The sequence below is a fragment of the Leptinotarsa decemlineata genome, unplaced genomic scaffold, assembly GCF_025532065.1.
Source record: "Leptinotarsa decemlineata unplaced genomic scaffold, Ldec_3_MD MMD2_tig00000035_RagTag_RagTag, whole genome shotgun sequence".
NCBI lineage: Eukaryota > Metazoa > Arthropoda > Insecta > Coleoptera > Chrysomelidae > Leptinotarsa > Leptinotarsa decemlineata.
In genome coordinates this window covers 23,303,391-23,330,672 of record NW_027412540.1, presented here as the reverse complement: position 1 = coordinate 23,330,672, position 27,282 = coordinate 23,303,391, and the positions used below count along the sequence as shown (strand labels likewise).

At 35.4% G+C, this 27,282-nt stretch overlaps 1 protein-coding gene, 1 long non-coding RNA gene and 1 other non-coding gene across 3 annotated transcripts in view; 2 read left to right on the top strand and 1 right to left on the bottom strand.

Annotated features, from left to right (window-relative positions):
* Positions 1-506: 506 nt before the first annotated feature.
* LOC111514495 (U1 spliceosomal RNA) lies at positions 507-670 on the top strand. The gene has a single exon (XR_002723373.2). It is a non-coding gene; the product is annotated as a U1 spliceosomal RNA (small nuclear RNA).
* Positions 671-3,313: 2,643 nt separating this feature from the next.
* LOC111509789 (proton-coupled amino acid transporter-like protein acs) overlaps positions 3,314-27,282 on the bottom strand; it is a 35,519-nt gene continuing 11,550 nt past the window's right edge. The window contains exons 2-7 of the mRNA XM_074172044.1: positions 25,719-25,865; positions 21,057-21,329; positions 17,619-17,976; positions 10,955-11,130; positions 9,578-9,753; positions 3,314-6,582 (exon numbers count right to left, since the gene is read on the bottom strand). Coding sequence (XP_074028145.1) covers positions 6,320-6,582; positions 9,578-9,753; positions 10,955-11,130; positions 17,619-17,976; positions 21,057-21,329; positions 25,719-25,865 — 1,393 coding nt within the window. The 3' untranslated portion in view covers positions 3,314-6,319. The remainder of the gene's footprint in view (positions 6,583-9,577; positions 9,754-10,954; positions 11,131-17,618; positions 17,977-21,056; positions 21,330-25,718; positions 25,866-27,282) is intronic.
* On the top strand, positions 17,693-18,242 carry LOC141481057 (uncharacterized). Its single transcript, XR_012464724.1, has 2 exons — positions 17,693-17,830; positions 17,895-18,242. It is a non-coding gene; the product is annotated as an uncharacterized lncRNA (long non-coding RNA).

Here is a 27,282-nt window from a genome sequence, read left to right as displayed (position 1 = left end):
CAATAGAATATGTACCTACTCAAAGTGTAATTACGGTATCTTCAAATTTTTATGGCGATGTTTCAAAATTCTTATGTTTTCAATGAATATGAGAAATTATTTTAGGATCAGAAATGTAATATGTGATCTCGAAAAACGTCCAAGTTTAATGAGAAGTTTGACAAGTGTTAAAACATGCTGGACATTATCTTTGATCTTTACCGACCTCGGACGCAAACAGAACAACTTGTTGAAAAACACAAAAAAAATTCTGAAACATTTTGCAATGTTCTACAATACGCAATACTACTACAATACGCTGTTCCACAACTTGCAGCAAAGTCAAATGCGGCTTGATAAATAACTCAAAATACTCACTATTCTAGATTCTATTTTAGTGTTCAGAGATCGATGTACAAACTGTTTACTCTACCGTGCAATAGATGGCGTATCACTGTAGACTACAATATGTCACTAGTTTGATCTAGAGATAGATGTTAAGTAGTCAGAAAAGACGACCGAAAGGCATACTTACCTGGCGTAGGGGTCAACCGTGATCAACAAGGCGGTTCCCCCAGGACGAGGCCTTTCCATTGCACTTCGGTTGGGCTGACACCTGCGATTATCCCTAATGCGGATAACTCGGGCGCGTAATTTTTGGTAGTCGGGACTGCGTACGCGCTGTCCCGGTGTTTATAATTCGAAACATAATACTTAATAATATACGAATATAAGTAGTACACTGTGTAGGTCTGTAGGAGTATTTCTTATTTGACACAAAACATAATACTTAATAATATTCGAATATATAGTAGTGCACTGTGTAGGTCTGTAGGAGTATTTCTTATTTGACACAAGTCGAGCGCCGTCTAGTCAATACAGTATACAATACCTCTTATCTTTAGTGATCATAGAGATACGACCCCTAAGCACACATTTCAAATATGAAGCAGGGCTGGACTCCGATAATTTAATGCGAATTGTAATAGAGTGAAAATATGGAAATCCACACACAGTATATTGTGTAACAAGTGCGTGAAATCGACTTTTTTACACAAGCGTGGAATTTGCGACACGAGCCCTCAGGCGAGTGTCGCAAACAACGCGAGTGTAAAAAAAGTCTTCACGCACATGTTGCACACTATACTTTTTCTACGACCATACAGAGAAAATTAAGCACCATTAGTAAAGAGCTTTATTGAATTTCAGAATAATTAGTAAGTACCTATATTATAAAATTAACAATTAATTCTTATACTGAGATTATTATTTTTGGTTTTCATTCTGATGTGGAATAATAATGATTATTAATAGTAATATTGGAACCTGTGACCATTCCAAAACTTACACCTGCAGCATTTGATTTTTCTATTAGTGTGTTTCTTGACTTGGAAGTTGAGATGATAGAAGTAGTGGCGATAGGGGCTGAGGAAATTTGATTTTGAGGCGATAAAATTTTATTTGCCACATCAATTTTCTGAGTAATTGGGTTTTCTATATAATGCTCTGCCACTGCAGAGGATTTCCAACCTCCATGTCTTTTTAAGGTAAGCAAATCGCCTCCAACTTCTACTAATAACGTGGCGGATGACCGCCTAAAACAGTGGCCTGTATATTGTTCAGCATGAGGTAAATTTAGGTATTTTGCGATTACCGAAGGAACTTTACCAATTTTATGTATACCAACGATCTGGCAGGAACATTTTCCACCTTGATAATTAATAAATAATTTTTTTTCTGCGTATTTTTGCGGACGGAGTGCCGTATATTTTCGGTATAATTCAAGATGTTCCGTGATGGTGAATTTTCTTGAGATTTTGGTTTTTGTATCATTTATTTAATACTAACGTGAGACATTAAACTTACCTTGGTCAATAAAAATTTTTTGTCAGGAGCTTCTTGTATAAACTTCAGTATTTGTTCTTTCTCCAAAACTCTGGATTTTTTGGGAACGTATCCCTCACTCTTCCTTTTTAAAAAAGCACGTACCTTAGGATAGTTAATATTTATGTTTTTTTTAATGCTGATGGTACTTTTTAGCATTGAGAAATTACTCCAAAGTGTTGCTGCCTTAAAGTTCTTGGATAATTCTGACAAATATGCCAATATTACGTTTTCAGAAAATGAATTGATATTCTTTGTTTTCCTCCATGCCATGAATTTCTCATACGTATTTTCATACACGCTCAATGATTTTTGGGATAATAAAGTCTTACTAGCCTCATTGGCTGCATCCATAACATCCGACGGGGTACTTCGTATATCTGAATGATCTGAATCCATTATAATATAATGTTAAAATATTAATAATCAACTCTCAACAATGAGCTCACAACAATAATGATCAAGCTATTTTGACAGTTTATTTATGATTTATTGCTGCTCTTAAACAAAAGATGCACTAAGGCCGCCTATCAGCGAAATATTCATGTATTAGGTCTTATGGACAGACTACAATGTATTTCTTATGAGTATAAAGGGCGTGAAATTACATTTTACGATTCGTGAACGGTGTGTGAAAGTACTATTTCACGTACGGGAGTAGAAAAATTATTTAGTTTTCAACATATTGAGACGTATTGCTAGCAAATGTATGTTATTATAAGGATATAACTGACAAAATGAAAGTTATGAAACTTCGGATATGAAGAATGAAAAACTTCTGAGAATAGTTTTTTGTTTGTGGAAAAACGCTATTCAGTGATTGAAATATCTGAATTGTCCGATTAATTCAATCCCAAACAGATCTTTCAGTTCTAAAATATTTCGAGAGAAGTTTAATGTCTTACGTTAATAATTATTTCATCTATTTTTGAGTTTTGATATACTACTACTATTTTTATAATATAACGAACTTGGGAAGTGAACCTTATAATAAGAGTCTTTCCAACAAGTTATGGGAGTTTTACAGCATATCATTTTCATGTAAAGCAACTTTTGGTGCCAATCAAGAAATTTCTTACAGAGTTCATTCCTTTGGAAATATAGGAAACGTTAAGGAGGTTAATGTTTACACGAGGTTGGAATTATGTTTATTTTGGTTTCTTATTATACTAGGTGAAGTACGAAACATTCTAGAGTTTTGCAGTTTTTCCAAAACTGTTTGCATTGATTAACAAAAGTAACATGAATATACCTATGAGATTTATATTACATTGTACTTGAATTCTAGATGATATATCAAGATGAGTGTTATCTTGTCTAACAGACGCCACGTGGTAGGTACATTAGATCCTTTCTTCTATTCCATTTCAAGATTACGAGAAGTCGGATATTTCCATTGCAATTTAGGTATAATATAATAGAGATTTGAATAATACGGAAACAAGGTATGTAAAATGAAAATATTTTCTATATTTTCAAATATATCATATGTATCAAATAAATAAATATTTACAAATAAACCTGAGTTATATAAAATTAATTTCACATTAACGTAACAAATCGCCCTTACTTAAAAAATTCAAAGAAACGCTGATCCTGATGAAACAGTTAATGCTGAACACAACACCCATCCAGCCTCTAATTAAATAATTTAATATTATTGAATAACGAAATAGATTTTGAATATATCGGTCTAATATAAGGAGATTTACAAGGAGTATCTAAGGAACATTTTGCTATCTAAAATAAATTATTTTTATGAAAATATTTAAGCTGATGAAAACCTCAAAATTTGTCGAAACTGTTAGTAAACAACAGTTGGGCTGAGAAATTCGTAGGCTAACATAGAATTTTTTTTTATAACATCTGATTTTATTATTCAATATAGTTGCCATACAATTTTTCGATACTATTTTTATAGTACCATTTGTCTTTAGCCTCATCGGCGCAAAATTTATTTCCAGCGAGCATTCTCTTGAGATCTTAAAGCCAAACATTGGCTTCAACGGTATTTTTTTTCTGCTAAAAAAACTTCAGTAACACACGAAATTCCTTTATATCCATTTTCTTCAAACTAAAAAAGTAGCTTCATTCATAATTTTCTATCTCACAAACGAATAGTCCGAAGGCTGTGAAATTTTCACACGTTTCTTTTGAATTTAAATAAAAATAAAATGGATTAAAAACTAGTAGTGACATCTATGTGATAGCCCACGAGATTGTCAACCCCTAATTTTTATTACCAGAATTTCATTAGTTCGGACTTCCATTGTTTGATATTATATAAAATGATTCGAAATCCCCGATAGAACTAATAAAAAAAGAAGAATTGAAAATGAATAGCTGAAAATAACAATTATATTAAGCAAACAAATTAAAATAAACAGTTGAGCGATTTCAAGGCAAGTTACTTCACGACGTCTCGATTGTTAGTACCCACAATCGTCTTGGAGGAATTAGTCCAGTCATTACCCGAAGACGATTGTGGATACTAACAATCGAAACGTCGTGAAGTAACTTGGCTTGGAGTATGAGTAATTCTGGATTCCAAACTGACCTGTAACCAATACTTGGACAGGTTAAAAAGGAAAGCGGAGGTAGCACTGATGCTCGCCAGACGCACCTATGGAAAAAAATGGGGGCTAAATCCAGACATGGTATATTGGCTATACATGATGGTGGTTAAACCCATGATAACATACGCATCTCTGATCTGGGGGCCAGAGATGAAGCAGGCGATCGCTATCAACAAACTAAGCAAGGTGCAAAAATGCAAAAACTTGCATGTTTGGGAATGACGGGAGCAATGAGAACTACCCCAACAGTTGTATTGGAGACACTCCTGAATCTACCTCCTTTACACTCTGTGATAATGGAGGAGGCCAATATGTGGCCAATTCAGACTGGAAAACTCACCGAACTACAAAAGATCGGACCGAAAAGAAATTTTCTAAGCACATTTTGGAGGACCATATTGAATATGTGCCCGGACCACATGACACCGAAGTACACCTTTAACAAAAACTTCACGGCCAAAACCATAAGCCGTGAAACATGTTTGGAATACATGTTTGGAAAAAACACCTGGTATACAGATGGATCGAAGACCAAACATGAAACGGGAGCTGGAATATGCCGAGCGGATAGAAATTTAAATTACAGTTATCCACTAGGACTATACACATTCGTCTTTCAGGCGGAAGTTTATGCCATCTTGCAGTGTGCAAGGCTTATTAAATTGAGACCTCAAAGAAATGAGCGAATCAATATTTTAACAGACAGCAAGAGAACACTAGGGGATCTGACAAACCCGAAGGTGACATCAAAGTTTTGAATTGGAATGCCATGAAGAACTGAATGAGCTTGCAAACAGGAACAAATTAACTGAGTACTGGGTGCCAGGGCATTCAGGAATCACAGGTAATGATAAAGCTGATGAATGCGCTAGACACGGATCATCAACTTCATATATAGGTCCTGAACCAGCTCTGGGGGTACCAAAATCATTGGTACCAAACCAGATTAGGACATGGACCAATAAGAAGCACACTGAGTACTGGTTAAAAGTACCTGGCAACAAATGCAGTAGAACCTTCATTAGGGAACCGTCCGAGAAAAGAACCGAAGAAATAGGTACTTCAATATAGTAGGGATCGGCTCAGAATAATTACAGGTTTACTAACCGGTCATTGTCCGCTTAGAGAACACCTGAATAAAATGGGGCTGTACAACGAAGACCCCAGCTGTAGATTATACAACGAAGGGATAGAAACAGCTCTACACTTCTTATGCGAATGTGAGGCACTGAATTACGTCCAGAAGATTATGACGGACATCCAACCGGAACCTGTACAAACTAGTACAGGGAACGAGACTGATGGAATGGGTGTCATGAGAAGATGGGTGAATAAAATAAGCCCAAGATGCTGCAGTGTTTTCTGGAGACTTGGACTAAATGGACAAGTCAGACAGCTCCCAAGGGATCAAATAAAACTTAGCTTGAAATCTCTTAACTTTTTATTTTTTGGTCATTTGTTCTATTTTTACTTGTATTTCATTCCACTATTATCTCATTTCAGGTTTTTTTGCCTAGTATAATTGTTATTTTCAGCTATTCATTTTTAATTCTTATTTTTTATCAGTTCTTTCAAGGATTTCAAATCATTTTATATAATATCAGACAATGGAAGTCCGAACTAATGATAAATTCATCATGAAACATTGTCAATCACTTCCAAACAAACGTTTTGTTTTCAAGTTTTATCATCAATTGACTCTATAAAAATCATATTTTCATGAGTTGAAATGAAGTAACTAGACGTTTGACATATATTTTTCTGTTTCAAAATTTCCTCGAATGGGAAACATTCTGCTGTCGTAAGGCTCAATAGACAAACTGCTTGTACTATAGAATGTGCTTCTGTCCTGCATAATATAACGACCTACATTGAAAGTATCACAGAGTTGAGTTTTTCATCGAAAATTTTTCTATTATCTTCTCCAAACTCGTGCAAGTCCCTATTAAGAGTCCTACGATGGCGAAACAGAATATAACGATGTTCCTGACGATGATCATAGTTCCTCTAACACCTTTCAAAGAGTCCCAATGGGTGCTGATGTAGATGAGGGCTGGAAAAGCCAATCCCAAAGCTGACAAACTGAGAGCTCCAAATAACGAGATGAATAGGTCGATGTACGGTACAGCTGCTGCCAAACAAACTGAAAATAATTAAGTGCTACGTCAGAAACTATAATAATGATAATAATGATGAATGTTCGTTATTTTTATCTTGGCGGAGTTTAGCTTACGCTATTCTACGTAACCACGTAACCAAGATTATTTTTATAAACATACACGAAGGTATAAATAGTGATACGATACAGTATTGTTGTTGATCATCCCCTGAGAAGAAAATAACGCCGGCCGCCTCTGGTCGTCGTAAATCAGTTGTGACGTGGCCTAGATCGCGCTCAACTCGACGTGCGATTCGCGGTTGTTCTAGTTAGATGCCGCTTTGCTTCGGTAGACTTCTGGCAAATTCCCTGTCGGTTTCGCGATAATTCGATTACCATATTTGAATGCTACCCACACTACTAACTTGACTGTGACTACTAGAAGTCACGGTCAAGTTTAGCGGACAGTGCGGTACGAAGCGATATAATAAGGTGATAGACATTCTTTGTTTGTATCAACAGTGAAATAAGCCTGAGTTTCGTTACTGTATAGTGTAGTCAATTATTGTCAAACCCACGGGGAAAACGTAACAGTATCGTGACTCAAAACTAGGACCTAATCTAGGTTTAAACATCATATAGGTAACAGAAGTTCATGTTGGTAAATTATTTAAAAAAACATGAAGAAGTAAAATGAATCAGATAATTTAATTAAGTATAATTTAATTTTAATCAATTCAATTTAGGCAGATTCATTGTTTACCGAAGATGATGGCTTTCATTTTAATACCAAACGCAGAGAAAGATAGCATTTTCAATTTATTTATTTATTTACGGGCAAGCCCTTTTAAAGTATAAATTGCAATGTTAAATTATAATTGAAATAAAATTAGATTAGATTCTGAATTACAAATTGCAACTAAGAATAGCTTAAAAGGGGTAAATTTAAAGTTTGAATGGGGTTGATTTCAGAGTATAAAACGACAAAAAACAATAAGCCACAATAAAATATATACCACATATACTATCTTGAAGTATTTTACACTAAAACTTTGAAGCACAGTATTCCATAATTGAGTTTTAAAATGATGCAAGATGTTAAACATCTCAAGGTCAACGTTACTATGGGCTAATCGTAAGATTCTTGGAATGCAGCTATTGAATGTGTGGTTTAAACGATAAATTGGTACATAAATGTTTGTTGCTGTCAAGTTGAGCGGTTTTCAACATGTAGATAAATTTTTTCTAGGAGTTCAGGACAACCGAATTTGCCGTTAATAATATTGAAAAGTAGTGTCAGGTATCTCCGTTTTCTCATAGTTTCCAGAGATTGCAGTAGCAACTCATACTCGCAACGAACACTCGATTTATATGCTATGTATCTGGGGAAGTTGTGCTGGACATTTTCGATGTTCTTAATACAAGTTACACAATGAGGGGACCAGACAGAAGAACAAAACTCCAGGTGTGGACGGACCAGTGAACCATAAAGGGCTTTAATAGCAGTTGGGTCAGTGAATGCGTGAGTTAGCTGTTTAATAGACCCTAGCATTTTCATAGCTTTATGAATAGCCGTGGGAATGTAGACTGAAGCTCAAGGTGGGATCAAGAACAACCCCAAGCTCTTTTATTTGATTAACAGACTCCAAGACATGACAATTCAAGATGTAATCAAAAGTGGTGGAACGTACATGGGATCAATAAAAGCGCATGACATGACACTTTATGGCATTCAAGTCCATGCCATTTAAGGAGCACCAGTTTGATAGATTGTTAAGGTCAGACTGAAGCCTATGGGCGTCCAATGAGATTTTAATAATGAGGAAAAGTTTTAAATCATCTGCAATTAATAGTGCTTTGGCGTGTCGGGCGCAATGAATAATGTCGTTAATAAATAAATTGAACCGAGGACCAAGGTGTGACCCTTGAGGAACACCAGAGGTTACTTCGAATAACATGGAGTAGTGATAATTTGCTCTAACCATTTGACTCGTATTCGTAAGATAACTACTAATCCATTCCAGTAGTACCCCACCTACACCATATCTGTTGAGCTTTTGGAGTAAGAGGTTATGGTTGACCCTTTCAAACGCCTTAGAGAAGTCAATGTACACAGAATCAACCTTGTCAGGATAATAGTTGTACTCTATTACAGCACTATAAGAAAAATAACGTTCGAAAAAGGATAGAGAGTTACGCAGGAGGAGGATTGTTGACGTGGAGTGATTTTGAAGTATAGGTAATCTGGACATTGGTTTCTCAATAATTTACAAATGAAGCATACAAGGTGATGTTTCCTACTATTTAACATTTTCAGAACCCCAAGATTGTTTGAAAATGTTGTTACATGATCTCTTCGTTTCAGCAAAAAATTAAACGGACACAGGCATTCTGAACTTTTTGGATCCTGGAAGAAGTTTCTAGATCAAAGCACGGGCCATAGACAATACCACCGTAGTTGAAAATTCATAAAATAAGTGTATCAGATACTTGAATCTTCAGATGATTAGTCAGGTAATGTCTGTGACGGTATGGATGCTTTGGTAGACCATATGCTCTCGCAATCACAGAGTTCATATGGCGAATGAATCTCGAATTGCAATCTATTGTCAACCTCAAGTATTTTATTTTCCTATATTCCAATTTGTGATTATTGACAGAAATTGACAAATTATCTATGGCTCTATACCGGTCCCTCTTACTACCAAAAATTATGGCTGATGATTTATTTGAATTGATGTGATTTCTTGATGTTTTCAATAGATCATCCACATCATCATTCAAAAAATGTTCAACAGATAAAAATTCATTAATTTCTGCGGTAAAATTAGATTGATGTCATCAGCATAAGTATGAATTTGAAAATTCTTTGGTACATTGAAAAATCAGAGGTGTTAATGATGAATAGGAGGAGTGCAAGTATGAAGCCCCGAGGTGCACCACGTATAACGTTTAGTTCTGATGATGTTGTATAACTGATAAGATGGACGCACACTCATTAACCTAATTCAATCTGAAATAATAGAATGATTATACTTACAGCAAAAAAATACCATGAATGTCCTAGTGGCGTACTCGTAGAACGTTTGATGAGAACTCTTCTCTAATTTCGGCTGCAAATACTGCTTCCACACAGTATCAATTGCCGGATACATTTGTAAAGGGTGGGAAGTGTATATGGCCAGGGAAAGCATTACTTTGCAAACTTGTGCAGGTCTGTGAAGCATAACAAAGAGCATTGTTAATTTTTATTGTTGAATTAACTTCAACTTTCGTGAAGTGAACAATTCCCTTTCTACATTTGATTTGTTATCAGAGTACCTTAGAGAACGACCGACATATCAATGATAGTATCTGACAGTGTCAATGCTGTAAAGCAAATGTTATCAATTATTTGAAAATCTTAACAAATGGTTAAGCAAATAACCTCAGTCTAAATATGAATGAAACTTCATCAATCAGGTTTCATTATCGGTAAGGTAGTTGTAATCAGTTTTAGAGCAAAAAATTATCAAATTTTCACGTCTGCATATTGATGAATATCTGAATTGGCAGAAACAGTGCAGAATTTTTGTAAAAAAAATCAATTTTATTTCATAACATAAAACAACTACTGAATGTTGATCAGTTATTGACATTGTACTATGCTCAGACTGAGGTACGGAACTGTCTTCTGAGGTGTGTATCATGCAGATGGATTGATGTCTTCATCACACCACAAAAGAAGTAATACGCTTAAGTGGTAACTTGAATATGTTCGTGATTCTTGTAGGAATGCTTTCAAATGTTTTACAGTTTTGACTGTACCTTGTCTTTTGATGTTTAATTATCTTAATATGTTTTCAAGAATGGAAAAGAAATATTCGTTTCGAATTAAACAAAATACAACCTCAACACTCGACAAAAACAAATTTCACGTACCATTTATGAAAAGCAAATTAGCCTACAACACACTGGAACACTTGGCTTCCTTCATATTCAACTGGTTGCCTTATGTCATTGAGAATTCTGACACTTTATTTATTGTTGAGCACAAAGAATTTTCTCCTAGAAAAATATTTTTATAGTCTTGGGTATTTCTAGTTCTAGTTGAAGTTTCTCTTGATATGTATATATATTTGTAGTTGATGATACTAATACAAAATACGTTTAGAAAGGAAAATGAAGTTTATTATTATTTATTGAAGGGACCAAAAATTTCATCCTTCATAAAAATTTTTGCTTATTGAAAAAATATAATTGGCGATATAAACAATTTTTTGAGATTTTTTTTCAATCTTCTGTGATGTATATAATCTTCTTCTGAACCTTCTGAAACATTGTTTTTCCATTAAGTTTCGAACGCAATAATTTTTGAGTGGTTTGTTGCAGTTAACTGAATTTGGAAGGTTCAAGTATTTAATCACTTGGTACTTACATTTCATTACCTATTGTATATGATATAGAACCACCTACGTCAGGACCATATGCCAAATAACCATATAATCCTATTCCAATATAAAGAATGACTATGACTGTCATTGCTGAATTGAAAACTCCATAAATGCCTAAAAACGATTTTGGGGTTTTCATTTCGTTTTCCAGGGGCATGATCTGAAAATGAAATACTACTACAGATTTTAGGGAGTTACAAATATGGATTCATACAACATAATGTCGGGACTGTGAAATTCAGAAGCAGGTTGCGTCCACTTTCCGTATAATCCGTGATTTTCTGATCATTCCTACGTCTATGTATTTTTTCAAATAAGCAAATGAGTGACACACTGATTTAATAATGACCCTATTTGAGATCATAAAAATACGCTTGTAACTAATACATTAGTTTATTAGGTCATTTTGCTTTCTTTATTCACTCGATTTGATATCTGTCGCTTTCTCAAAGAATCATATTCTTCTTAGTTTCTCACCAGATAGGTAAATATTATGATCTTTTCGTAAGTGACCACGGCGTTTCTTGTTCCAATTATTCACCTCTTCAAGTTACTCCGCAAGGATGACTAAACTTTTTGCTTTTGACGTAACTGCCTTGAAGCGTAAACTCCATTGGGGATAGTCCTTTGACTTTCTTTATCGCCAGTTTCATAAAATGCATCGAAATGAGGGCTAAATTCCATCTAATCATGGAGAAAATTACAATAAATATTACTGGAGTTTTTCCCAACACCATACCGTTATTTTAACACCCCGACACATGTTTTGATCACCAAGTGATCATCTTCAAGAGGAAGATTGAACTTCCATGTTGGGTTTGGTGTTGGAAAAATCTCCAGTAATATCATTACTACAGCAAAGGTTCCAGACAGTGTATCACAAGTAAGAAAATAATAACACTAATTATTTTGAAAACATTAAAAATTGGGTTAACATAATAATATGAAGGTAACATCAAAAAGTTGAATAAAAATATAAAATATAAAACTTCAATAAAAATTGAAAATATCCGAAGGAACAATATTTATACTGACGACACATAGATAGCACAAATATCCAAACAATTATTAAAAACAACACAAAAAACACAGTGGCATGCCACAGAATTTGAAAAAATCAGAATACAATATAATAATTGAACGGAATATATTTCTAGGAGAAAATATATGTTTCGATGAAATATACTCATTTCATCGATGACAGTATGTAATGACAGTCATTTGCTTATTTCATTTAATCCCAGGAATTCTGTTTAAATTGAAAGGGGAATATTTTTGAAAGATAATAATTTTTGGAAAAAAGGTTTTTGCTTTCTACTTTTCCATCTTTATTCAAAATAATGTAAGAATCTTCCAAATAAATTTCAAAATAAACTTTCTACAAAGATGTGCAGATCTTGCAAAGAAGTTCAAAAACTTATTGAACTGATTTTTGTGTAAATATCAATAAATCAACAATCATCCAGCTATAGAAAAAAATGAAACTTTAGTTCTTGTCTTTTTCATTCATAGGCACTATTTTCATATTCATTTTCATTCCTCAACCAACGAATTTTCTATAAATATTTTGAAAAAGTTAATGAGCCTAATTAGTATTTTTAGTTATTCCATTTTCCTCGGTAACATTTTTTTGTATAATGATGGGGACGTAGAAAGCAAATACCTTTTTATTCAAATATGATATCGTTTTCTGAAAAATGTCGAAGTGCCTATCAACTGCCTCTCAACTGCAAAGTAATCGTGAAAAAACAATTTCCACCCTTAAAATCCAACTCACTTGATCCTCCATACTTTGTATCGATTTCCATTTAATGTTTCTCTATTGTAAGCACAATATTTTCTATCATTTATTTCCTTACAACTTTGATGCTGTTAATTTTTTTGCCTCTCTATCAGGCTTCCACATTTGCCAAACATAGGTCCAGCATGAGAGAGACTAAGTACTAGAATCGTCAACCGTATACCAGAGAACTGCACTAAAAACGAAAGAGCCAGTACTGTCCTGGACCGTAATTCATCATCATTTCACTAATAACACGTCTAGTTTTCCTATTTGCGTCCTGCGATATTCCAACTTGTAACCGTAGTTAGTGTGGATTCGTCTTTGTAGATGGCGGCAGTTACATTCAGATACTACACATTCAGAAGTACTCTTGATATTTCGAGCGTTGGTGTAGACTGTTGCATATTAGTCATTGAGCCCCACAGGACGTATTTCCGAGTAATCTTTTAAATAAGGCTCTGGCTCATTAGCACAAATATATTCCTCATAGTTGTAAGGAACTTGAGGATACTGACGGTCAATGAGACTATACTAATGCGATAGTTCTATATACACCGTAACGGGGAACGCGGCAAAGTATAACCCCCAGCACGTTATCAGACACCGGATGAGTTTTCATCCTGTTCTGCAAAAGGGGTGGCATATAACCGTCGGGTGTGCCATCCCCGTACTGGTAGGCCGAGCCTCAAAGTGGACTCGGTTTTATGTCCAGTGGATATGAATGAAACATAATATTTACTTGCTTCCAGAGATATACCATTCACAATTGAATTTACTCACATCGGCCTCCTTGTTGAGAGTCGAGATTTCATTTTTTGCCGGCATGTGGTGGGCGGGAAGAGAGCTTATCGTGCACTGTTCTACACGAGGTTCGATCAAAAAATATGTAACCATGATCTGACTTATTATTGCTACGAGGAGCTCACATTAAATATGATTGTGAACTGTTTAGGACATTGATAATAAATGAAAAAAAAAAAGTTAAATAAACGTATATGTTAAGTAAGATTATACAATTCAGGTCAAAAACTTATGCTCTATTCATTTGTTTTAAAATTTCTATTGGCAAAAATTTCAAAGTATAATAAATTCTTACCCTTGTGTGTGAAAGTAAATCCTAAGGACAATTATCACAACGGTGAGAAAGTTGATTTTTGAAAACATTGTTTTGAGCTGGTTGCCTATGCAATTATATGGCACATAAATTATAGAAATGATAAGGAAATTCTGTCTCTAGACGAATGATACTATGTAAAAATGAATCTGGAGAGGCATATATCAATTTCCAAACTGTTTGGCTTCTGTATGACTATTGAAATGACTACATTTGTTTCATTCAGCATGATACTAGCCGCCGTGGCAAAATTTGTACATACTTTACATGAATGTTTTCCTTAACATTTTCCCAAAAGATATTCACAAACATATCCCAAGCTGTTGTTTTCGGGAATGGCTAGAGTTCTATAATCATTTGTCTCTACTCTCAAACGTTTGTAATTTTTTGGAACTTCCACAAGAATATTCACTCTATTTATGTCAGCATCTGTAATATTAGATATAATCTCACTAGTATCTTCTAGACCAGGGGTCTCCAAACTACGGCCCGCGGGCCAAATTCGGCCCGCCAGTGTCATCAATCCGGCCCGCGACAGCCAATGATTAACTGTCATCAATCTGGCCCGCGACAGCCAATGATTACCTAATTGTTGTTACTATTGCTGTGATAACTTGAAGAAGAAAACAGAATGATAATTACTCGGTTTTATTTACTAGCAAGGTAAAACTTAATGACAGAAATGATGACAAAGAAAACTTAACTTAAGTATTTAGTTTAAGCATATTAATAACTAACAACTAATTGAAATGAATCACAGTAAAACAAAAACACTAATGAGATTTATGTAATTGTGATTTTCCACCGACAATACTTTGTAGTTGTGGACCAATTTTACTTGTACCAATTATCAAAAGAGATTTAAGATGCTCATCGGTTAATTGAGATCTGTAAGAGTATCTGTAGAAGTATTAAATCTCCGTTTTCTGTGAGCCTCAAGAGAAGGTATGTTTAAAATGCATTGCAATGCAGTATAGTTATAGTATACACGCATCTTGAAGGCTATATATCGCAGGAAATTGTGCTGTAGGGCCTCTCGAGTTTCACTTTTTGTGTAACGTAATGAGGGGACCAAACTGTGGAACAATAATCGAGATGAGATCTGATCAGGGAAAAATAAAGAGATTTAATAGCAGTGATGTTGGTGAAATCACGAGTGGTTCTCTTTATAAATCCAAGCATCTTCATAGAGTTTTGAATTACAGTGGAAATGTGTGATGATCAGAATAGTACTTATTTATTTAGCTTTTGATTTTCATTGAATTATTTTCCAGTTATCAAATTTACTTGACTAGTAGATAAGGCAATATTGTGAAATTAATTTTTAGACAATTAAGACGCAAGTACCTAGCATATGTATCTATGGTATGAACATGGACAACATTGTATGTAAATTTAGATTAATCTTCCTCTTGAAGATGATCAATTGGTGATTGAAACGTGTCAAGTTGTTAAAAGTACTGGTTTGGTGTTGTGATATTTAATAACATTATTGTTATACCATGGTGGATATTGTAACGTGATAAATCTCTACTTGAAAATATATAGTTCAAAATATTGAGAATGAAATCAACCTCATAAAAAATATTATTCTTTATTCATATAAGATAAACATTTCACATTCAACAATTGCAAACATTATTGGAGATATATCCTCCGGACATTATGATTTTCCAACGCACTGGATGAATGTAAAGAATTAGGTGAGCCCATTATTTGTTTGGAATATATTTCGTTTCGTATAGCTTTCCGTTATAGGATAATTTTGAGGTTGTGAGGAAACAGGAAGCAGTTGACATAATTTGAGCTAGATTGTCCTCGGTTTTCGATGTGGATACCTGAAAGTAAATAACACTTTAAAATAGATGTCTTACCAAGCCTAAATAACCAACTCTTCCAGAAATAATTTTCCTTCGAATACCTATATTATTGTACCCACCTGTTATCTGATCGTCCAGTTGTAGTTTAGTTCCATAATCCTTAAAATTGTTTTCGTCGTACCATTTAGGTTAGCTTATTAGTGGTTCTGTAGACCCCGTCTACAGAACCGTTTCACGTTTCACGTACCGTTTCACGATTATTTATAAAAATTCATGTAAAGACGTTCTAAAAGGAAATTATTTTTACTGTTTTTTATTATTATATCAAAATTGAATTCACACTAAGTGTAGGTGAATAATTGACAGCTAGTTTAAATTAAACAATAGTGAACAAAAATTAGTTCATAGACGATTTTGTTGAACCATTACGAGTTGGGAACTACTTAAATCAGTATTTTGTAAAAATACTGAAATCTAGTTTGTGGAAACCGAAAAAGAAATACTTGTCTCCAGTATTTCTCCGGATTTTATTGGAAATAAAACCTTTCTAAACTAGAAGGTAAGTTGCTTTAATTTAAATGGAGTGTACCTAAAGTGTCTTGTGTAAAATATTTGTTGTTTTCATTTGGTTTTTCTAGTATACGGTTACTAGACATTTGCCAATAAAAATATATAGTATCATAGAAATGTTTAATCATAATTTATTTTATTTTTGTTGTTGATTCTTCCGCTGGAAATCAGCGCGTTAATTTTTACTTTCGATAACTTCAATAGATTCTGGCCATGTTATCATATCTATTAGAAAACTTTTGGTTTATTATTGAAGGTTAATAAAATAAAATATTACTTTTCATATCGATCACAGTTTTACGGTGTTGCCACATTAATGCAAAGTTCCTAAGGATGCTACTTTTGTATTATGTAGTTAGGATAATTTCAATAGAGATCAATGAGGATTTTTTTCTTTGAAGGGTTTTTTTTTTGGGTACCGTTTTCCTGTAGGAAGAATTTACGCCAGACCAACAACCACTCTGGAACATTTTGACTACCCATCTTGGCGGACTCTGTAGATTCAAGATTGTTGTTTGACTTGGGAGCGGAGAAGACGCGCAAGTACCTGAAACACAAAAAAAACTATTGACCATATTTTTTTATATTATTTATTTCATCGTGATTAATAACTTACTGTTAATTATGTAAAGCGGAAATTAAGTCGGGTTTTGATCTAGTTAATTTTTTTTTCGTGATACTGCGTCTGCGCTCTGGGCCCACAGCAAATGACTTCGGAATCCTTGTAAAATATTCTTGAAAATGACTTACCTGTGGCTTCACTTCCTGCTCTTTGTGTATTTAATATTGATATATAAGTAACTAACTAAAAATACTTAGCTGGCTTTACCTTTTTGTTATTGAGAATTTTCAAGGTAATTAGTAATGAAACTTAGAAAGTTATTAACTCAGTTTGGCTTTTAAGTATTGATTTGAATTTGTTCAAAACACATGGATCAAATCCATGAATGCTAAAAGTTTTCTTAACCTGTGCTTATTTTGTTTTAAATATCCAAGTATTAAGGTTATACTGTACAATTTATTTTTACGTTATCAATACACTAATCTATTGGAATGGTGTATGGTCAATTTTATTCCTTTTCTCTTGGTAAGTTGGGGAATTGGTACAGATATTATTGGGATCTTTTGGCATTTTGATTCACCTGGCGCCCAAATAAAACAAAAAAAATATAACATTTGTAAACTCACTCCCGTCTCCTCTGCAGTGAACCGGTATGCCTTGACTGTCATCGTGACAGCCCACCAATTGTAATTTCAAGTTGTGAGGTTACAATATTTTCTTTGAAAGTTAAGTTGGCGCGGAATATGCCGATCAAGAATCTCGTACAACACAGAATAAAAACCCGAGTTATGGTACTTACCACACCAATTGCCTCAAGAGCGAAGAGCACGGTTCCGAAAAACAGGGGATAATTCTTGTAACTTCCAAAGGGTTCTCTGTTTTCCCAGACGATATCCTGTTGAACCATGAAGTAAACAATAATACCAAAACTTATCATGGTTACTATGTTTGCGAAGGATGAAACTGGAGCTAAGAATTTCAGATTCTTCACATAGTTTATCAGTATCAAAGGTAAGAGGAAGATTAACATAACCCATCTTGCGTCGATGTGTATATCGTTTTCCTTTAAAACCAGGTGAATATTCTCGCCAATGAATACTGTGTAAACTGTCCCAGTACCCAGCTGATATATCAGGAGGAAGACGTTGATAATATGCCTGGAAAATGAAACAAAAATGAGAAAACTTTAACGGCAGGAATTCAGTGATTGAAATTTTGAATTTGAGATAAAAGTTACAGACATCCACTACAGATGAAATTGTTCCCTGGAATGGATTGAACAGGGTGGATTCTGTAAGTTGTCAGTAGAATATATAAAGAAAAATTACATCTGAACGATAAGATCAACATATTTTCTTGGATTGAAAGACTGTTTATGAATCATAAAACTTGTTTAATTATCTGAATATAAGAAAACTATTGACTTTTTGCACACATTAATTACATAAAATATTGAGTCGAAGTGAAAATATTAGTTTAGTGAAATCATTTTTTTATTAAATTTCGAGTTATAGGAAGTGGGCAGGTCCTTCACAATGATTATCCAGATGTTGTGCAGATCGTAATCATTATCAAAACCTCTGCCATGTCTGTTCGACTTTCTGAACGCAATGAACTGAAAAATTACCTTCCGAATGGATTTTCATACGTTTCATATGTTTTCATACCATAAAATAGTACTTTCATACCCATAAAAGTAGCAGAAGATTATACAGTGTGACCCATTTTTAATGGAAACACCCCCCTAAAATTTGAAGTTGTAAACCGATTTTATTAATTTTTTTTTGAAATGTCAAGTACTAAAAGGTCTACCTTGGGACAAAATTTGAAATGTTCATTAAAGTTTCAGGGTATACTACGATATTTTTTTTTAGTCGAGAATCGGGATTTTTTATTAGCGATTTTTTTATTGAAGAAATCACTACGCCACTGGATTTAGAGTGCCTCTAAACGGGTGTGACCAAAATTTCATGAAAAAATATTCATTATTAACAAAGTTATGATAACTCAAAAATTCGAAAACTCACACAGCTAACAGTCACAAAAAACACCCTATATCAACAGATATAGCCATGAGAATATTTTTTTTTAAGATTTCAACAATAAAAAGCCGCCAGATGAAAAAACAAAAAACAAATAGCGTAAATATTTTTAATGAAAATAACGGAATTACATTAAAGTTTTCACGCAAATTAACTAAAACTAAGACCTAATATTTCAATTTAAATCTTAGTTGCCATGGAAATGATATTACAGTTTGACACTTGTGAAAGATTTGAGTGTACTATTGTCAACAATATTCACCTTACAGTTCTTCGAATTATTTTGTGTCATGGCTGCAAGATTGAGCGTAAGAGAGAAAATTGAAATTGTACGCCTTTCGGGAGATGACGTTAGAAGTGCTAGAGAGGTTTGTAGAGTATTTAATGAGAGACATCCAGATCGTCCTCGTAATCTAAACCTGGACACGCAATATGTGGACGTGTATATGAGAGAACATGCAGAAAGCACGTTCGATAGAATCAGATCGCACTTAAATCCAGCGTTCCGCGATCCAAACGATGCGTTGAACATGGATGACCCCAGGTTCCGAGAAAGGGACAAACATCCAAGGCCGACGAAACAGAACCAGAGACCGCCCCCACGAGTCGCCGTAAGGCGACTCCGGTAAGTACACTAATCCGATTTCTTTCAGCAAGTTTACCGCAGAACAACTCGACCGCGATTCTAGTATTCTTATTAAGGAACACCCGACATTAAATGTAAAGCCGCCGGTTAGTTTTTGGGGGCCCCCATGCTTAAATTCAGTTAGGAATAGAGAGATAAAGTAATAATTCGATAAGAAGATAAAAGCACCTAAAGGCTGACTTTCTACCAAAATGAGGATAGATGTCAATCTTGCTGAAGTGCCCAGCAGTAAGTTGAGGACCGCTCGGAGAGCGGGGGTGGAAGGAGTGGGGTAGTAGGTTCTCTTCGCTAACAAATGAGGGGGGAAGCTCCTACTTCAGGGCACTCAACCTGGGGGGGGGGGCATGGGGGGTCGTCCTCGTATTAGCTGCGGTACGAAGCCACTTTCACTGCAAATGGAGTAGTGTCATCACAGAATTGTCGCTATTGGGCAGCGGATAATCCTAACTGGGTAATAAACTGTAATGTACTGTAAAAGACAGTATTTCCAAAAAATCAACGTCTGGTGTGGGATATTGAACGAACGAATTATTGGTTCTTTCTTTTTTGAGGAAAACATTAATGCGCAGAGGTTTCTAGAATTTTTAAACACAGAGTTTTGGGATGCCAATCAATGAACGATCAAATTTAATTGTCCAGTTAGATGGGTGTTCAGATCATTATGCCAGAGCTGTGAGGCAATGGCTTAACGAACATTTTCCAAACCGATGGATAGGCCGTGGTAGTCCGTTTATAGACTGGCCAACCAGATCTCCAGACCTCACAGTTTTGGACTTTTTTCTCTGGGGACTTCTCACACAAAAGGTTTACAAGAGCCGCTCAAGAGATAGAAATGAATTTTGTACAAGAATTCGACAGGTATGTGCAGATATTAGCCCTCAAGAACTAAGGAACGTAATCAGAAACATTCGTAAGCGCTACGACACATGTATCGAAATACGTGGTGGATTAGTAGAGGCTACTAAAATATGAGTTAGAATTAATTGTTGCACTCAATCGAAACATTTCAATAATTAGTTATTAGTTACATTTATTAAAATTTTTTTGCTTCATTGTTAGTTGAATTATGTGAATGTAATTCCGTTATTTTTATTAAAAATATTTACGCTATTTGTTTTTTTTTTATCTGGCGGCATTTTACTGTTGAAATCATAAAAAAAATGATATATTGTAACTGTTAGCTGTGTGAGTTTTCGAATTTTTGAGTTGTCATACTTTGTTAATATTGAATATTTTTTCATGAAATTTTGGTCACACCTATTTAGAGGCACTCTGAATTCAGTGGCGTAGTGAGTTTTTCAATAAAAAAATTGCTAATAAAAAATTCCGATTTTCGACTAAGAAAAAATATCGTAGTATGCCCTGAAACTTCAATAAACATTTCAAATTCTGTCCCAAGGTAGACCTTTCAGTACTTGACATTTAAAAAAACAATTATTAAAATCGATTTACAACTTCAAATTTTAGGGGTGTGTTTCCATTAAAAATGGGTCACACTGTATGAAATAATTAAATCAGTTCAAAATTGCCCAAATTTTTGTGTACATACTGTGAATATGGAGCTATTCTTTGAAAAATTGGAGGTCCGTCTTGAAATGCACATTCCGCTGTAGTTGGGTAAGTCATACTGGGAACTTTTCTTCTTTTACATAATTCATACTCGCAATTTATGAGCATATGTACACAGTACATACATAAGGAGCCTATCAAGGCAGTAGCCACTACACCAAGAACGTATCCCGAATGGTAGAAAGCCAAAGGCATGGCAAGGATTCCAGTTCCTAGGCTACCTTTGAGAAGATGGAGGAACGTTTCTTTATTGCTGAAAAAAAAAGGAGTGGTGAGTGGTTTATTCGCATTCACCTGCGACTTTGAAAAACACCATAAGAAAAAGTCTAACGGGGTCAAATCGGACGATTTCGGTGGCCAGTCCACATCACCCATGCCCTAAAATCGCTCGTGCAGAATATCCAATGTGGCATGAGCTGTTTTTATTTTATGCTTTCCTAAGATTTTTCCGATTTTGTTTGTAACCCTGGGGATGTACGGTTGAAATGCACGTGTATCCGTTTGAGTTTCCTTCCCAGAATCGGAAAAAACAGTGTTCAAGCCCACCCGGAACATAGAAGAAAGGCTTAGATCTGCGGAAGACAAAAGAGATCCATTCTCAGCTACCGGAGTATATCGTATACCATGGACCTGCCGAAAAGTTTATATAGTTACCACCAAAAGATCCGTGGTACAAATATGTGAAACTACTTGCTCCCGATCATGGATACCTCTGTCATCTTGCACAGGAAGCCATAGAAATTCATAAATATATGGAGAACTACAACAGAAAAGAGGAGGCAATAACGCTTAACCGGATTTGGAATCCCATACTCAAAGATGCTAAGGTGGCAACAGCGCTCCTGTTTGGTAATACGATTAAAAAGAAATACAAATGAGTGTCAAAAACAAATACAATTTATTTCAGAAAAAAATTGAGAAAAATGTACATTAATAGTGAGTACATCCACCCCTGGCTCTAAGAAGTTTGTCACAACGACGAGGCATGCTTTCCACCAAATTTCTAATTATTTGTTGTGGTAACTGCTCATAAATCGTCAAAAGAGCATCTGCAACTTGGTTAGGATTTTGGAGGGGTTGATGATCCTTCAAACGTCTTTCCAGTTCATCCCAGAGCTGCTCAATAGGACATCTCATGACATTAATACTGTGCTCTTGTAGGAAATTTCTCATGACCCTGGCTACGTGTGGCCTGGCATTATCTTGTTGTAAAATGAACCCAGCACTCATATTTTGAGCAAATGAGGCGACATGGGGTTCCAATATCTCCTCTATGTAACGGACAGCCGTTAAAGTCCCTTTCCGAAATACCACAAGGTCCGTGTGTCCCGTTAAAGTTATACCAGCCCATACCATTTTCGATCCACCTCCAAATGGAACAATTTCTTGCACACAGTCATCCAAATAGTGTTCATCTGTGAACATCACATTGGCCCACTGCTCTAAATTTCAATTACGATGCTCTTGACAAAAGTTGAGATGGAGTTAATCTAGGGGCTCTAGCTGGTCGTCTTTCATGGAGTTGTACTTCGTGAAGTCGGTTTCGTATCGTTTGGTTCGAAATTCGCATTCCCGTAGCTTCTATAAGGCGATTTTGCATTGTTCTAGCAGAATCGGTGCGACCCCTAATTGCCCAAAGTCGTAACAAACGATGGTTGTTGTCCTTTGTCGATTGGGATAAGGGGATCTTTTTACTATGCCGTAAATTTGGTAGCGATTTCAAGCTCTGGAAACCGCAGAATGACTCACATTAAGCATTTGGGCTACACGACACCTTGGATACCCTACTTCGATCAATGCCACTGCTCTAGCAACTTGAAATTCGTTGAGGTTCACCCTACGTATCCTACGTGTCCTCCGTCTACCCAATACATCAACATTCATTCTTTAAATTTTAAACTTTAATAGCTATCACGAAATAAAGTAAAGTGAAACTAAATACAGAATTTTTCATATTAATGATTTTGTAGCTAAAAGTACAAAAAGAAGTAAAAAAGTTAACAACAACCGAATGGAACATGTTAAGAATTAGTATGGAGCACACACCAGAAGTTTTTATCGTGAAATAATACATATTTTTTTACTTATTGGATTTTAAGACTGTGTCTCTATATTCATTTTGAGTAGTTTATTTCTAGTAGTATTACATAGCAATGACGGCGCTGCAAATTAATCAAATTCTGAAGAAGTATGTGAGAATGTTACTTATAATTCGAAATTCATTAATAATTATGCCAGAGAATTTGAGTACTTTTATTACAATGAAATTAAGGCATCACAAAGGAAACTAAATTACAACAATAACCAAAGATCCAAGGCCGTTGATAATAACATGAATTGTGTTCAACTGGAGGTAACTATTTCATTACTTAAAAGTATTACATCCTTATACCATTCAAGCATTGAAATTGTGTCAGTCGTAATATTTCGAACATTTGTGTTTGCTAATAATGTTCAAAATACTATTATCACATTCAATAACATTGAATGTTACACCAGTTATATTAAGACAGGGATATAATCTTGATCAGTGTTATATGAAATGATAATATTGTGGGTTTTCTATTCAATTATTTACGTACGAATTATTTTCGTATTTGCTAAATAGTTAGCTATAGTTAGGAATCCTCTTGGGATTAGGCCACCGTTGGGATACTATTCGGTTAGAGAATAACAGCAGTAATAAATGAGCCCCTGGTTATTTATTTTTTTAGATGTGGGACTCACGATATATACAATCCTGCCGTAGGAAGCTTAATATTCCTCTTGAAGATGATCACTTGGTGATTGAAACACGTGTCGAGGTGTTAAAATAACGGTTTGGTTTTGGAAGAAAACTCCAGTAATATTCATTACTTCACTAAAGGTTCCAAACAGTGCATCATAACTATTGCATTGTTGATTATACACTTCACAAACTTCAATAAAAGTAATATTTACATAATGATACTTACATTCATAAAGTTATCGAACACGTCGAAACAATTTTTAAGTGGTTATCTGGTTACTTTCAGAAATATTTTATGTTTTTTCTTTCATGGTGAACAGTTTAAATTCTATTTTGTAAAACAAACAATTCTCATGATTGCATTTCATACGGCCTATTCATATGATTAGATCAATAAACCAGACACTGTTTTTCATAGCAGTCTTTGAATGGTGAAGAGAGTTAGTTAGAAAAGGGTTTTGCGAGTTTTCAAACTGGTAAATCTCAACTTAGTCGAGAGAATTGAGATTATAGTCTAGTTCACATGTACTTTTTTTTGTAACATTTTTCAGCCCTGTCCAAAAATCACGACCAAGGTGTCACTCGATTCGTATTTTTGCCTAGAAAGTTTAAGGAATGATCCGAAAACGCGCCGATAAAAATTACAATGTCACCAAAAAGAGCTAAATCGAGTGCATGTGAACCAGACTATTAACCGTCTCCAGGACTATACGTTATTCAATAGAACCAGGAGAGTAAATGAAACACATGTACCAAGACAAAGAGGGAATATAGAGATAGACGGACAAATTCAAGAGTATATTCAAGAAAACCCAAAGATGAGGAACGAAGGTTGGAATTCTGTTTATTCTGCCAAGATAAATATTTGAATAACAATAACTTTTTGGGTAATATTCTCTTCACCGATGAGGCTACCACTAACGGTACAGTGTCCACTCAGAATTCCACGTACTGGGCAAGGGAGAATCCACACTAGATAATAAATGTACAAAGAAAAAATCAATTCCTGGTATAAATATTCAGAAACCGTATTATAGGTCCAGTGTAACGGTGGAGGATTTTATAATTTTTTGACAACGAAATTATTGGATTTCATGGAAGAACTAAGCATTGAAGAACGCAGAAATGTTATATTTCAGCTAGACGGTGCCTTCATTCACAATGTGATTGCTGTGAGGCAATACCTTGATGGAAAATTTCAAAGAAGGTAGATTGTAAGGAACAGCCCTTTCATTTGTTTGCCCCCTCTATCACCAGACCTGACTCCATATTCAAAAACCGTATAATGGGTCCATTAAACGGTGGAGAATTTTATAAATTTTGGCAACGAAATTATTGGATTTCATGTAGGAACTAAGCATTGAAAAACGCAGAAATGTTATGTTTTAGCTAGAGGGTGCCTCCATTCACAATGTGATTGCTGTGCGGCAATATCTTGGTGAAAAATTTCAAGGAAGATGAATTGGAAGGAACAGCCCTTTCATTTGTTGGCCCTCTCGATCACCAGACCTGACTCCATTAGATTCTTTCTGTAGGGATATTTGAAAGAAAGTTTTTTTTAGAAATATATCACGTAATTTGAACGAATTGAAGGAGATGATAAGGCAAAAGTGTGGTGAAATAATATCAGGCCAATTGATGAAGACCTCCCATGAAGACCTTTCCATAGTAAGCCTTGAAAATGAGAATAATTCACATTTGTCAACATATTTGGATAGAGCTCGTCGAGTAGCATAATTTGGAATTTCAAAATCAGTTCATGGGTTCCAAAATAACAGGGTGTTGCGGTTTGAAATTGCATACACTGTATATAGACTGATTCGATTGAATTATTCAACTGGATCAAAACATATTGTTTTTTTGGCACATCACGAAATTGAAGTTCAAAATTGAATTATTTGTAGAAATACTCACGTCGTTGGATGCTCAGTGTCTCTGTAATTGTAGGGATCATAGTCTCCAACTTCTGCAGATTTTTTTAAATCGTTAAGTGCAATGCTATATGTGTTGCTTTTTTCTTTATGGGTTGAAATTTCCCTCGAATTTATGGCGGCTGAAAAGCTGAAACAAAAAAACATACAGTTACTAATTGAACAAAATGGAGATAGTAGCTGAATCGATATAAAATATTTCAAATATAAAACAGAAAATAGGTTTTTTTCTATCTCTCACAGGTTTATTCCATTTAAAAACGATTATAGTCTTCTGAAACAACGGCTTCCCTTACGGCTTATGCAGAATTTGGATTTTTTCAAAAGGGATTTAACATTGGCCGTTTGCAAGAGTAATAGTTTCATCTACTACTTGGCTGGGGTGAGTGAATGTAAAATTGTTCATCTGTCAACGGGAGACATGAGAGCCTCATTGGAGTGTTGAGGCCTTCTATATCGGGAGGGGTCGTCTACAGCATAATCTGTAGCTTCTTTAACTAACGGATTATCGTGAGTTTCCGCGCAATCGAAAACTCGCCGATTCCTCGGCTGAATAGATTGCTGAATGGAAGGTAGCTGCAAATCTCTGCGGATGGCTTCGTTCTGTACGAACCACGAAGCACTCACAATCATCCGTATTGACTTATTTTGTAGCCGCTTGTCCCCAGACGCCTGAAGCATACATGATGACAGGCTTGAACATCGTGTTATAGATGCTAACTTTCTTCTTTAAACTCATTTTGGATTTTCTATTGATCAGAGGGTACATGCTTCTGATCCAACCCTCTATCCTTGTTTTGACGTATTCGATGGTAAGCCTATAGTCTATTAGAAGGCCGAGTTACTTTACCCGCGCTTGCCAGTTGATCTCCCTTCCAGAGACCCTCACTTTCCTACCCGGAGAAGATATCGTTCTTCCCATGGTTATCGCTTGAGTTTTTTCTGGGTTCACTCGGATCTTCCATTCAAGGTACCAGCGCTCGAGGTCGTCCAATTCACGTTGCTTGTAGATGATCTCGAGCTTCTGACCCATGGAGGATGAGAGGAGAGCCGTTTCATCAGCGTAGAGAGACACCTTCTCACGCTCGGACCTCGGGAGGTCGCTGGTGTAGAGCGAGTATAACGTGGGTGAGAGCACAGCTCCCTGTGACACTCCAGCGAGGATGTCTCTGTTGTCTGATTCTAACTTGAAATGTTCTGTCTTTCAGGAAAGACCCAATCCACCGGATCAGGCACCGAGGCAGATCGAACGCCACCAGTTTGTATAGACGTCCTTCGTCCCATACACGGTCGAAGGCCTTCGAAATATCTAAGAAGACAACGTAAACTTCATGGTTGCTGTTTAGCTCTTGAATGGTGTTTTCGACCAGTCTCAGAGACTGTAGCTCTCCTGGAGCCGAATTGTTCGTCAGGAAAAACATTTCGGTTCTCAATTTCTTCGTTGAGCTTTTGCAGAACGACTCTTTCAGCCAGCTTAGCCGCCTACTAAAGCAGACTGATCAGGCGATAGTTCTGTGGAAACAGCGGGTTCTGACCCTGTTTCGAAA